Here is a 14779-nt window from a genome sequence, read left to right as displayed (position 1 = left end):
ATGCAGACTTTGATGCAATGGTCTGCGGGTGTCATGTTGCCTTTGGAGAGCCCCTAATGTACCTAAACAGTGGAAACCCCCCACAAATGACCCCATTTTGGAAACGAGACCCCCTAAGGAACTTATTTAGATGTGTGGTGAGCACTTTGAACCCCCAAGGGCTTCACAGAAGTTTATAATGCCCGGGCATGAAAATAAAAAAATCGTATTTTTTCCACAAACATGATCAATTAGTCCCCAATTTTTTCATTTTCCCAAGGGTAACAGGAGAAATTGGACCCCAAAAGTTGTTGTCCAATTTGTCATGAGTACGCTGACACCCCATATGTGGGAGAAAACTACTGTGTGGACACACGTCGGGGCTTGGAAGGGAAGCAGTGACGTTTTGGAATGCAGACTTTGATGGAATGGTCTGCGGGTGTCATGTGCGTTTGGAGAGCCCCTGATGTACCTAAACTATTGAAACTCCCCACAAGTGACCCATTTTGGACACTAGACCCCCCACGGAACTTATCTAGATGTGTGGTGAGCACTTTGAACCCCCAAATGCTTCACAGAAGTTTATAACGCTCGGACGTGAAAATAAAAAAATCATTTTTTTCCACAAAAATGATATTTTTGCCCCCAATTTTTTTATTTTCCTAAGGGTAACAGGAGAAATTGGACCCCAAAAATTGTTTTTCAGTATGACCTGAGTAGGCTGATACCCTACATGTGGGGGGTAAAACACTGTTTGGGCGCATGGCAGAGCTTGGAAGGGAAGGAGCACCATTTGACTTTTTCAACTCAGAATTGGCTGGAATTGAGATCAGATGCCATGTTGCATTTGGAGAGCCCCTGATGTGCCCAAACAGTGGAAACCCCCAATTCTAACTCCAACCCTAACCCCAACACACCCCTAACCCTAATCTCAGCCCTAACCCTAACCCTAGCCCTAACCCTACCCTAGCCCTAACCCTAATGGAAAAATGGAAATTAATACATTTTTTTTATTTTATTATTTTTCCCTAAGGGGGTGATAACGGGGGGTTTGATTTACTATTTATGGCGGTTTTTATATTTGGCAGCTGTCGCACGCTAAAAGACGCTTTTTTTTGTAAAAATATTTTTTGCATCACCACATATTGAGAGCTATAATTTTTCCGTATTTTGACCCACCGAGTCATGTGAGGTCTTACTTTTTGCGGGACGAGTTGACGTTTTTATTGGTACCATTTTCGGGCACGTGACATTTTTTGATCGCTTTTTATTCCGATTTTTGGGACGCAGAATGAACAAAAGCCAGCGTTTCATGAATTTCTTTAGGGGGGGTGCGTTTACACCGTTCCGCGTGCGGTAAAATTGATAAAGCACCTTTATTCTTCGGGTCAGTACGGTTACAGTGATACCTTATTTAGGTCGTTTTTTTATGTTTTGTCGGTTTTATGCAATGAAAACTATTTTATATAAAAAATATTTATTTTTGCATCGCTTTATTCTGCGAGCTATAACTTTTTTATTTTTTCGCTGATGATGCTGTGTGGCAGCTCGTTTTTTCCGGGACAAGATGACGTTTTCAGCAGTACCATGGATATTTATATGCGTCTTTTTGATCGCGCGTTATTACACTTTTTGTTTGGCGGTATGATAATAAATCATTATTTTTTGCTTAGTTTTTAATTTTTATTTTTTAAGGGGTTCGCTAAAGGGGTTAACTAATGGGATAGTTTTATAGTGCAGGACGTTACGGACGCGGCGATACCTAATATGTGTACTTTTATTGTTTTGTTTTTTTTTATTTCCAATAAAAGGATTTATTTGGGGAATATTTTTTTTTTTTTCTAATTTATTTGGCGATTTTTTTTTAATTTATATTAACACTTTTTTATTTTTTTTAAACTTTATTAAATAGTCCCAGGTGGGACATCACTGTCCTGTGACAGATCGCAGATCTGTCACATCACAGATCACTGTGACAGATCAGCGATCTGTCACAGGCATTGAAGCAGACTTCCTCATGCCTGCGCTTTGCAGGCACTGAGGAAGCCAGCTTCCTGCAGGCCCCCGAAGGCCCCCGTCGCCATCTTGGATTCGGGGGCCTGCAGGAAAGGAGCCCCCCGCAGCAGTGCTGCACATTGCGCTGCCGTGGGGGGCTCAGGGAAGCACGGAGGGAGCCCCCTCCCTGCCGATGCTTCCCTTTAACCCCCGGTACACCGCGATCGTGTTTGATCGCGGTGTGCAAGGGGTTAACGTGTCGGGGGCGGTCCGTGACCGCCCCTGACACATTGTGCCGGATGTCAGCTGTGATAATCAGCTGACACCCGGCAGCGATCAGCGGCGCTCACCACGTAGACGTACTATCCCGTCCATGGGCATAGGGGCCCAGGTCCCATGGACGGGATAGTACGTCGGATGTCAGAAAGGGGTTAAAGCAGATGTAACAGGATGAGACTTTCTATTTTCTGTAGCTCACGTGTCGGCTTTCGGCTTTACTGTATAAATTGGAATAATTGAGTCTGTCTTGACCGGGACATTGAAATATAATGGCAGAGAGAAAATTAAGAAAAAAACCTTTCATTCTGGAGGGCTCAGCACCTTCATGTATTACACAGCCCAGTGATTTTAGTGGCACTTTTTAATTACTAATTTTTCTGTAATGAACATGCCAAGAATTACTGGTGAATTGTGGGCTGCAATTTCCAGGGGCAAGTATTTTGCACCTCTTTACCCAATAATTTTTAGCACTCCCTTCCACCAATCTGTTGGGCTCTGTTGTCCTTATGTTTTGCATTTTGACCTCCTATATTCCTTTTTTTTTCTGAACTTGATAGCTGGTTTGATCAACTGTCATGTGCCCCTAACAGCTGAAATTGCGATCCACCTGCGGCTGCTAACATGTTAAATGCCACTGTCAATCTCTGACAGCGGCATTTAACACATGCGTGCCGGAAGCGTGTCACAAACCACACCCACGGACGCCCCTGGAGATGATGATTTCTGCTACACATAGCAAGGCTATACGTAGCACAAGCGATCAGATGATTGCAGCTTCAAGTCTTCTATGGAGACTACTGTATTGAAGCAAGTCAAAAGTGGAAAAAAAATGTTTTAAAAAATATAAAAAAAGTTTAAAGTTTATATTTCCCTAGTCAAAATAAAACAATACAAAAAAGCAAAATGGCAGCCGGAACCCTGTGTACACAGCATAAGTAACTGCGAGCGGTGATGTCATAATGGTCGACCATCTGTGATATCATAATGGCCGACCATCAGTGATGTCATAATGGCCGACCATCTGTTTTCAAACATTTTTTTTTTAAACCGTCTTTATTGAGTGTATTACAAAATATACATATAATGTCCAATAACATAACAGAAGAACATTTATGCAATATTATTAACATTAGACGGCATTTTTTCAACTATAACCCCCCGCCCCTCCCCTCCACTCCCCCGGGCAAACTCCATAACTTCGTAACACAATTTCAATCCAGTCTAACAGGGATATTACCGGCAAGCTGCTCTCTCATATACCAGTTGGTGAGCTGGAAACAACTATGTATCGCCTGGCTTGTGGAAGATGTCTGAGTATTGATAAAAGAGGACCATGTGAAATAAAAGCGGTCAGTGTCTTTTTCTTTATTAAGTAAGGCTTCTATCCAATCCATTTTGAAGAGATATGTTACTTTTGTAGTAATTAAGCTTAAAGAAGGTGTTTCATCCTGTTCCCACAAACGGAGAATGCTTTTACGTGTGGCTGCCGCCCATATGAACAAGATGCGGCGCTGCTGGACAGAAAGCCCCACCAACTGGTCCTGTGCGAGAATATTAAATATGGCCCACTCTGGGGAGAGAGAGATAGATATGCCAAAAGTGTTGATGAGATGTTGCAGAAGTGTATCCCACACCTCGCTTATTATTGGGCAGTCCCAAAGGCAATGGAAAATATCAGCTGGAGAGTGTAAGCATTTAGGGCAGGGATAGTCCCCTGAGGGGGACATTTTAGACTTTACCTCCGGGGAGATGAATGCTCTATGAAATATCATAAGAGACATGGTTATGTAACTGTCATATGGAAATTTAGAGTTAATACGCAGAGTGGCTTTCAAAAGGTCATTTACCCGACAGTTCGTTAATTGAGCAACCCATTTTCCAGGGCCTGGTGAAGAGTCTGACCAATGTATAGAAGGCTTAATGATTTATATATAAGACTCATAGAATAAGTTCCCATTTGGGCTTTAATGGATATTAAATTTAGAGAGTGTGTTCTAGCATCATCCGTTATGTCTCGCAATATTGAGCTTACGTAATGTCTAATTTGAGAGATAGTAAAATTGTGTTCTGTAAGGATTGGGTATTTATTATTATTATTATTTATTGTTATAGCGACATTTATTCCATGGCGCTTTACAAGTAAGGAGGGGTATACATAAAAACAAGTACAATAATCTTAAACAATACAAATCATAACTGGTACAGGAGGAGAGAGGACCCTGCCCGCGAGGGCTCACAATCTACAAGGGATGGGTGATAATACAGTAGGCGAGGGTAGAGCTGGTCGTGCAGCGGTTTGGTCGATCGGTGGTTACTGCAGGTTGTAGGCTTGTCATATTTGAAAACCATGTCCTCTAAGGTAAGAAGGCATTGATTATTTGTTAACGTATCTCGGACCAGTCTACACCCATTGTTTCCAAGCACCTTGTAAATGGGAGGTGACTTGCCTTGTAAAAAAGAGGGGTTACCTTGAATGGGAAGAAACATCGAGATGTGGGGGTCAAGACCGCTAACTCGTCTAGCTTGACGCCATCCCAAGATTACCGACCATAATAGAGGATTATCTCTAACCTCCACTGGAATTTCAGCATTTCGTAGGTGAAGCAATGCTGGGAAGCTGAAGGGTCTACACATGGCCTCATCTATTGGGGTATTAGAGAAGCAATTAAAGGCGAATATCCAATCTATGGAATGGCGAAAAGCAGCCTCTATACTGTAGAGGCGTAAATTTGGGAGATTAAGTCCACCCAAAGATTTGGTTTGCTGTAGCTTAAAAACACTAATTGTAGAGCCCCCTTCTGAGCCCCAAATAAATTGGCAGAAGGCTCGTGTCAGTAGCCTATCATCAGCTTTAGAAAGTAGAACCGGGAGCGTCTGTAAAGGAAAGAGTATTTTAGGGAAAGAGATCATTTTAATTAGATGGGCTTTACCTGCAAAGGATAATTTAAGGGATTTCCAGGATTGAATTTCTTGTATAACTACAGAAATAAGAGGCTGAACATTTAATTTATAGATATCATGAGGATTTGATGGTAGGTCAACGCCAAGATAAGGTAAAGAATTTCTCCTCCACTGAAAGGGAAAAGGGAACGGCCACCGTTTCTGAGCAATTTTAACAATAGCTAAAGCATGAGATTTATTAAAGTTTATACAAAATCCCGAAACTGCTCCAAATTCATTAAAGGCGTCCATTATAGAGGAAATGGATTCCTTAGGATTGGATATCATGAGTAAGAGATCATCAGCAAATGCCAACGTTTTAAGTGTATGGTGACCGACCCCTATGCCCCCAAAGGAAGGGATCATCTCCAGATATCTTAGTAAGGGATCAAGGGCAATATTAAACAAGAAAAGGTGACAGAGGACAGCCCTGCCTCGTCCCCCTGACGATGGAAAAATGGGTTGACTGGATATTTTCAAACATTTTTATTGGATTAAAGTGGACCTTTTAACCAAATTTATCATGGTTAGAAGGCTGTCCACTACGTGGACAACCCCTTCTTGATGTTTGCCGCGATTCAATAAAAAAAACTTTTCTCGCCTTCCTCAGTGGCGCCCTTCCCACTGTGTCAGCACTCGCAGTCCTGGAGTTCTTCTGCGGTTGTTGTGACACGTGCCTCCAGCACCCAAAATTTGTCATGGTTAGAGGGCTGTCCACTACTTGGGCCACCCCTTCTTGATGTTTGGCCCCGATTCAATAAAAAAAACTTTTCTCGCCTCCCTCGGTGGCGCTGTTCCCGTGGTGTCAGCACTTGCGGTCCTGGAGTTCTTCTGTGGTTGTTGTGACACGTGCCTCCAGCACCCAATCTGATCCGGCATCGCTGTGCCCGCCTTAGGACAAATCAAACATGATGAGGAAGTTGGGGCTCTAGCTGCTTTATCACTTGCTCTTCATGTTCAATTCAACAGGAGGCATAGACAGTGACGTCAGTGCTGATTGGGCACTGGAGTCATGTGTCAAAAGAGCACAGGAACCCTAGAGAACGGTGACGGCATGGGAGGTGAGTATAAGCTTTTTTATTTTATCGGGGCCAAGCATGGGGTATGAGGAGAAGTTGCCCAAGTAGAAGACAACTTATTTAACTGGACACATTATACAATTTTGCCTCTCAGTTTCGGCGATATTAGCAAAGTATTGGCACATATGAAGTAAAAAAGAAAACGGTAAGTCCAAGTGGGTGTTATCAATTACTTTTCACTGGGGGCGTGTACTTCTTCTTCCTGTATGAGTTGCCCAATCATTACCAGGGAGCAGCACAGCAGAAAAAGACTGCGCCTCACCATAGCCTAGGTTTCTCAGTGTGTGAGATGTAAGGATACAGAGCTGATCTCCTGGTCTAACTTCCTGCATGATTAGACAGTGCTGGGTATAGCTCACAGAAGACACACCTTTCGGATAAGGTCGATGTGTAGCTGTGTCATATTGCAAACCCTTCTATCTGCTTTCCTCCTCTTGTACCACGGTCAGCTCTGCTCGGCTGACCCCTCACTTCTGGTCCAGAGGTAAAAGCTCAATTCTTTAAGCTCAGGATAAATAAATCTGATAATACACTACACAATGAAATTCATAATTTTACCCATGAGTGGAATATAAATTTACCCTGATCCATTGCAATACATGTGTGTTAGTCTATTTTATGTCTGACGTTGTGTACATGAACCAGTAGGCTCAGGATGTACAAACAGATTAAAAAAAAACATCTTTGTGACTTAAGATTTGTGATTTTACTCAAAGGCTGTTTATATTTGTAGCCAACTTAACAGAAATGGAGCAATCAACTGAGCTTCTCCTATGCACCATTTTATGGGGCACTTACTATTATTTTATTTGAGAGGAAAAAAATAGATCACAATGGCTGCCCCTATGTTTCTTTTGCTTGACTTTATTATGTAGCTACCATAGGAAAAAAACAATAAAACCTGCAGTTTCTAATTGATGAGTAAATTATTTGATATACATAGTGGAAGAAAAACTTTTTTTTTTTTTGTCATTAAAGGGGTTGTCCGGGCTTTTCACATATTCTCAGTACATATCTGGACTGCAGAATTATGACAATAAGTAATTTACTTTATGTCACCAGTTTGCACGTTTTTCTAGATATTCTGAACAGAACGACCAAGGGGGGTGTTATGGCATTGAAATGAGAACTAGTCATTTCCTCCTACTCTACTAAAAACATGCCGTCTATAGCAACAACCCCAGGGCCGGACTGGGACTAAAATTCAGCCCTGGCATTTGAAGTTACACAGGCCCACTAGTCACATGGTGACTATATAATATCTTTGTACAGTTGTAGTTTACAAGAAGTGAGAGGAGATTAACACGACTATATAACATGTAGTCACAGCTGTGCCCAGTATTTCAGCTCAGTCCTATTTATTGCTTTTAGGTACAGTACTCCTCCCAAAGCGTTGTCCCCTTTTGTATGCATGATTACAGAATTCCTGGCAGAACTGCTCTCTATTGGGCAACCAGACCCCCTGGTCATAGCCGCCCCTATCATACCTCCCAACTGTTGAAGAAGGGAAAGACGGACAAAGACTGCGGCGCGCGCATCGCTGTGTTCGTTAGCGCTGATGCCATATTCATGTCAAAAATAGAATTAAAATAAAAAATATTGTTATTCTCACCTTCCGGCGTCCCGCGCAGCATTCCCGCCTCTCTGCACGCTCCAGTCCCAGTAATCCTTCGCGAGAATTACCGCGATGACGTCCGTTCTTGTGGGATCGCAAAGTCTCGCAGTCATTCTTGCAAAGGATTACTGGGACCGGGAGCGTGGAGAGAGGCGGGAATGCTGCGCGGGACGCCGGAAGGTGAGAATTACAATATTTTTAATTTTTTTTTATTATTTTACAGCTGATCGCTGGTCTCCCGCCCGTCACAAGCAGCGATGCGTGCTGGCCAGCGGGAGATCAGCGACGAAAAAAATGTCCAGAGGTTTCTTGCAGCGATCAGCGATACCGGCAGGGGGGCCGCTCGCTGATCGCTGTCACACACAGCGATCTCACTGGTGAGATCACTGTTGTGTCACAAAACTTGTGACTCAGCAGCGATCACGCTAGCGAGATTGCTGTGTGTGACGGGGCCTTAAGGCTGTGTCCACACGTACTGTAAATACTGTGGGGGGAGTTTCTGCTTGTTTTCTATAGGTGTCAGCACCAAACTACACACTAAAAATCTCTGATTATAGCATTTTTGTTACATTTTTCCATGCACCGTGTCCTTATTTAATGCGTTTTTGGTACCGATTTGAAGCAGCGTAAAAGCGACTGCAATTTTTACATGCAGCTGTTTCAGGCTTCTCATAGAAGCAAAAAAATACAAATTCTGCAGAATTCAAAAGTTTTCATGAAATCACATCTCCTTCGCTTGGACAATTCAGCTTCCAGAACACAGGGCAGGAATTCATTTTGGTGCCCCCCTCCCATCAAAAGCACATATGTGATTTGCACATTTAGGGCTCATACTCACTTGCACGAGACTCGCACGATTCTTGTGCGAGTCGCTCGCATGAAAACCTGGCACTGCCACTGGCGCTCGGACCGGATCGTGCTGCTACATGCATTTCTATGCAGCCGCACACTCCGGTCCGAGTGAGTATGAGCCCTTAGTCACGTGTTGAAGAGCTGCTCTCCCTAATTCTCTAAATGTTCAGTGATAAACTGAGAGACGCAGGAAGAGAAGCTCGCTGTCATGTGACAGTAAGTATGAAAATCGCGTATGAGTGAAGTGGCCATGTGATAACTGATGGAACCAGCAAGCAGAGCTGAATCCTGATAGTGAGTATATTACACGCTGTTAGGATTGGCTACAGGGCTTCATTTTATAATTAAAGGGCTCATCCAGGTTTGTGATGAAAGTCTGCAATCACTCTATATGATGTGTATCCGGATTTCCACAGCGCATGCACTGTACACTTAGGATTCTCCCTTACCAGTGGCAAGAGTAGGCGGTCATGTGAGCTATTTGTAGACTTCTGACTCGACATGTCCGGCCTCGCTCAATTCATTTTTATTGAATGAGGCCATGAATGTCACATGACCGCATGTGTGCAAATCGCCGTCAACAGAATCTTGACAGCATGTAGTGCGCACTGCGAGTGTTCAGAAGTCTGCAGTCACATAGAATGACTGCAGACTCATCACAAACCTGGACAACCCCTTTAATGCTCCTAATGTAAATAAAAACATGAGAATTAGGCTGCTTTCACACATCCGGCTTTTTTAATCCGGCACGATGCTGCGAAATTTGGAACAACCGGATCCGGTACTGGATCCAGTTTTGTCCCATAGAGTTGTATTGTCGCCGCACCGTGCCGCAACGTTTTTTGACAGTGCCGGACCGGTTTTTCTCAGAGTGCATGCGCGGAGACTCTGAGTCTCGCGCTGCTCTTTTAAATGTGGGCTCCACCGTATCCGGCCACACAGGCATCCGGTCTCCGGCACATCCCGGATCCGCCCCTACGGCTTTTCGCCGCACAGCGCCGGAGACACAAAGCCAGATGTGTGAAAGCAGCCTTAGTCAGTATTACAAAAAAGTATTTGCATCCAGGTACCTGATGAATGACTTTGTCTCTGATTGGAGTCGTTCTCTTGTCCAGACACTTTTCACAGCCCAACTCACCTCTGCAGACTTCCATCTTCTCTGGGTTTGTGAAACACATCCCCACACTGCCTTCTCATACATTCCCCCAACTGAAGACCACAGGCACAGGTGATCACATAGATAACGTGATCACTCTCACAAGTCAGGTGTTGATTTATATTTGTGGTGCTGGCTAAATATAAATCAACACCTGACTTGTGAGAGTGACCACGTTATCTATGTGATCACCTGTGCCTGTGGTCTTCAGTACGTGGGCCGCACCACACAGACATTGCGGTCGCGTATGAATGGCCACAGGCAAAACACCAATAAAGTTTTTTTAAAACATAGTCTGTCCAGACACCTCTTGGTCAATGAAAAAAAATTTGATATAAAGGTAACCCCTGTGGAACAAATATCACAGAATGACACAAACAGAAATTAAATAGAAAAGAGTCGTACTGGATTTTCCTGTTGAAAACCTTATATCCCGACGGCCTCAATGATACAGTGGAGAACGTGTAGAGAAGTTTAATAGAAAAAAGAGAGAAGAAAGAAAGTAAGGGAAAGGGAGGGGGAGGGAGACAAAAGAAACATGAAAACAGTGGGGGGTGTTGTTTTTTTTTTTTTAGTTTCTTCGTTTTTTGTTTTTTTTTCTCTCTGTTTTTTGTTAAGTCAATATGCCAAATTATTGACTTATGATCTTCTATGAAAGTGTTAAATACCTGGGTAATCTAAGGGTTAAATGTTTTTTTTTCTTCCAAGGTAACGCAAACCTGTCTACATGTAACACAAAAACTTCACTGAAACAATAGATCATTTTATGTCTGTCCTGAATATCCGCTTTCTCGACCTCGGCTCCATTTGTTTGACTCTAGGACTGTTGGAGAAAGCGGAGTGCTGTACTCGGTTATTTCTGGTAGGCCCGCGGACAATGAATGGAGGGGTGGCCGAGCATACCCAGCGCATCTCTGCTCAAGACAGAACCACAGAGCCCCAATCGCAGGGTTCCAAATCCCCAATCTCTGAAAAACTCTGGAAAACAAATCCCCAATCTCTGGATCCTCTGGGATCCCAGTGATCTGTCACCCAGTTATCAGCAAGGTATCCTAGGGGATAAATTGTTGTTGTTTTTTTTTTTTTTTTTGGGGGGGGTGGATTAACCCTTTAATTATATTTAATTATATTGTTGTTTCCATTTCCTGTCAAAAGGTGGTAGGGGTCATCTGATTTTATGGGGTCCTATGCTTTCAGAATTGACTGAGCACAGATATTTATTTGATGGGGTAAAGAGCTAAAAATTTGATGCGCCTTATTCTTTATATATTTCTCCTACATCGCACACCCTTTTTCATCAATGACATTAAAATGGTGTTTGGGCCAAAGCAATAAATAAAAATTCTTCTTCATCACATTATCCTCAGCAGCAACTCCATCAGGTAAGGAAGATTTTGAAGGAAAATGGAATTGTTGTGTCCCACAAATGGGAACAACCTGTAATATATATATTCTCTATGTTGAGTTTTTCCTCCAATCAGCAAATTCCCTGTTGTTGCTAGGTAGAATTAGACTGTGTGAAGATTGTCCCTATGTCCCTCCCGCAGTTGAGCTCTGTATTAGGTTGCTCCTCCCTTCTTCTTCAGTTTAGGCTACAGCAGGCATTACTGAAGACGCATGTGTACTCCCCTGTACAGATTACTCCTTTTTACCTACTGTTCATTGTAAACTAATACAGGATTTTGGAAGAAAACGGCATCGTTTGTCCTGGTCTATTTACAGTTGCAGTGGCGGTCGAGTTAAAACTATCTGCGGACGCCTGCTGGTGTGAGTACAAGTTATACAATTATCTAAGAAGCTGATAATTAAAACACTTGGGATTTGCAGCCATCAGGAAGAGGCAGAATAGGAATCACAGTCATACACAAAGGACACATGAATTTAATTTAGTATCAAGGTCTGCACCAATAAATGGTTTTATTTGAGGGTTTTCCTCTCATAGAACAAAGAGCTCGATGTGATTAAACTGGTGTGGTCAGTAGAGAACCTAACGTCACTGCAAAGATGGAGCGCTGCTGTGCAAAATCTCCAACAGGGCCTCCAACTCTCATCTTTAATGGCATTGGTCTTCTCATATGGACCAAAGTGACCTTTTGGGCCCTCTTAGGCTCCAAAGCCTCGGTGCAACTGGAACTTTGGCACTCACTATAGTTACACCCCTGGTTGGCAGCATAAAGTAGGGAAGAATTGGGCAGTTAGATTGGATGAGAGCCTTAGATATTTGGTGAGGTATCTTCATATGGCACTGTATTCTCTCCAACAAGCAAAGCTTCTAGTGGGCAATACTTGTCAAAAATGTGCCATGATTAATTATCTTACCCATTCCAGGTATCTTCATATATTACTTCCATACGGTGAACATTATGGACTCCATATTACGCCATTTTAAAAACCTTTGCAGAGATTTTTACTGAGTTCTTCACCAGATTTTGCATTTCGAGCAATGCTGATAACACTTTGATGCAGAGAAAAAAACCATATTAAACGTGATACCAGAAGAGCATTTCTAAATGAACTTATTACAAAACACAGGTTTTATCTGACAGCGAATGGCTTTTTAGGCTTCTTCCGTTTCTTCAGGTGCACACCAAGCATGACAAATGCTGTCAGTACAATGGCTGCCCCAGTCACAGTATATGCAATTCCTAGAAACATGTTTTTTCCTCCGCACCATGACAGAGTTGATAGGATCACATGCTTTTTCCCCCCAAACCTGGATACAGGAAAATCTGAGTGTTTAAGTTAAGATTATAATGAACTGAGTTTGTAGATGGAACAAGAAAAGATTGTCCATTCATAACATAAGCTTTGCTCTGTGTTTAGCATTGTACGCTTAGGCACGCGGTCAGTCTTTTCAAGGCAGCTCTGCCTTGTCCAGGAGCAGAGGGACAATCTCCGCTCATTCCATCCGAATCCTCTGGCCCAGATTGGACATAACAGAGAAATAAGTAGTTCCTCCATGTCAACAAAGGTTCACGTGACTCACATTTTTTTGTGTGTACCTGTATATGGTGTGTATCCAGTGTCATGCTGTTCCTCTTCTCAGTGACGTCACAGCAGACTAGCCGACTCACTCTGTGCTCTATGTGTGAGCCGAAAGTCTCTTTAAAGGTTTGCGGTTTGCTCACACTGCTGTGTAACACGGCCGAGTGCTATGCAACGTCTCATCAGAAAGAGCTCAGCCCAATGTTATACTACGGGGCAGTGCTGATCTGCGATTATTTTTTTATGCTGATTCGGCATGAGAAAACAGTCACAGCATGCTATGAGTGATTCTGATTTGGATCACACGCACCCATACAAGTCTATGGATGCAAGTGAAATATCGGACTGCACTCGGATGTCATCCAAGTGCAGTCCAATCTACTCTCACAGAAAGAATGGAGAAGAGACAGGTGGAGAAATTAAGTTCTCCGTCTTCTCTGCACCTGTGTTGTGATTATCTCATACAAGAGAATCCAATCACAATCAGATGACACGGATCAAACTCTGACAAAGTTAGCATAATCGCCCCGATATTCTCACAAAAGGTAATATACGCCAGTGTGAGCGAGCAAATACAGTGAAAGTCTTGTCCAAAGCCATTATAGACTCTCATTGTAAAAGCCACTTTGGGAGGGCAGTACATTAATGTACTCATACTACACGCCATATACATATATTTAATGGAAAAAATATTCATGGGAGGGCTTCTGTAAATTTGATGCAGAAGAATGCCAGGACGGAGACAGGGTCAGGATGTGAAACATTATTATAGGATGGGTCTACATCAAATTTGATGACAACAGAATCACACCTGATCTTTGTAAATTTGGTGTGCTGAATTCAAATATCGCATCCATTTGTTTACTGTGGGTACAGAAAGTATTCAGACCCCTTTAAATTTTTCACTCTTTGTTTCATTGCAGCCATTTGGTAAATTCAAAAAAGTTCATTTTTTTCTCATTAATGTACACTCTGCACCCCATATTGACTGAAAAAAAACATAAATGTTGACATTTTTGAAAATTTATTAAAAAAGAAAAAAAAAATATCACATTGTCATAAGTCCAGCTGTGTTTAATTGAACTGATAGGACTTGATTTGTAAAAGCACACACCTGTCTATATAAGACCTCACAGCTCACAGTGCATGTCAGAGCAAATGAGAATCATGAGGTCAAAGGAACTGGCCAAGGAGCTCAGAGACAGAATTGTGGCAAGGCACAGATCTGGCCAAGGTTACAAAAGAATTTTTGCAGTACTCGAGGTTACTAAGAGCACAGTGGCCTCCATAATCCTTAAATGGAAGAAGTTTAGGACCACATAAGTCTTCCTAGTTCTGGCCGTCCAACCAAACTGAGCAATCGCGGGAGAAGAGCCTTGGTGAGAGAGGTAAAGAAGAACCCCAAGATCACTGTGGCTGAGCTCCACAGATGCAGTAGGGAGATGGGAGAAAGTTCCACAAAGTCAACTATTACTGCAGCCCTCCACCAGTCGGGCCTTTATGGCAGAGTGGCCGGACTGAAGCCTCTCTTCAGTGCCAGACATATGAAAGCCCGCACAGAGTTTGCTGAAAAATACATGAAGGACTCCCAGACTATGAGAAATAAGATTCTCTGGTCTGATGAGATGAAGATAGAACTTTTGGTGATAATTCTAAGCGGCATGTGTGGAGAAAACCAGGCACTGCTCATCACCTGCCCAATACAATCCCAACAGTGAAACATGGTGGTGGCAGCATCATGCTATGGGTGTGTTTTTCAGCTGCAGGGACAGCACGACTGTTTGCCCTTGAAGGAAACATGAATGCGGCCAAGTACAGAGATATCCGAGATGAAAACTTCTTCCAGAGTGTCCTGGACCTCAGACTTGGCTGAAGGTTCACCTTCCAACAAGACACTGA

General features: G+C 42.9%; 2 protein-coding genes across 3 annotated transcripts in view; both read right to left on the bottom strand.

Annotated features, from left to right (window-relative positions):
- LOC141097311 (cell cycle control protein 50C-like) overlaps positions 1 to 9908 on the bottom strand; it is a 92120-nt gene extending 82212 nt beyond the window's left edge. Inside the window, exon 1 of the mRNA XM_073584382.1 lies at positions 9810 to 9908. Coding sequence (XP_073440483.1) covers positions 9810 to 9893 — 84 coding nt within the window. The 5' untranslated portion in view covers positions 9894 to 9908. The remainder of the gene's footprint in view (positions 1 to 9809) is intronic.
- Positions 9909 to 11775: 1867 nt separating this feature from the next.
- LOC141097310 (cell cycle control protein 50C-like) overlaps positions 11776 to 14779 on the bottom strand; it is an 88838-nt gene continuing 85834 nt past the window's right edge. For both annotated transcript variants that reach the window (XM_073584380.1, XM_073584381.1), the window contains exon 5: positions 11776 to 12624. In XM_073584380.1, coding sequence (XP_073440481.1) covers positions 12431 to 12624 — 194 coding nt within the window. In that variant the 3' untranslated portion in view covers positions 11776 to 12430. The remainder of the gene's footprint in view (positions 12625 to 14779) is intronic.

This window comes from Dendrobates tinctorius, unplaced genomic scaffold (assembly GCF_039654945.1).
Source record: "Dendrobates tinctorius isolate UK_male_01 unplaced genomic scaffold, ASM3965494v1 ptg000084l, whole genome shotgun sequence".
NCBI classification, from domain to species: Eukaryota; Metazoa; Chordata; class Amphibia; order Anura; family Dendrobatidae; genus Dendrobates; species Dendrobates tinctorius.
This window is presented reverse-complemented; position numbering and strand designations above follow the sequence as displayed.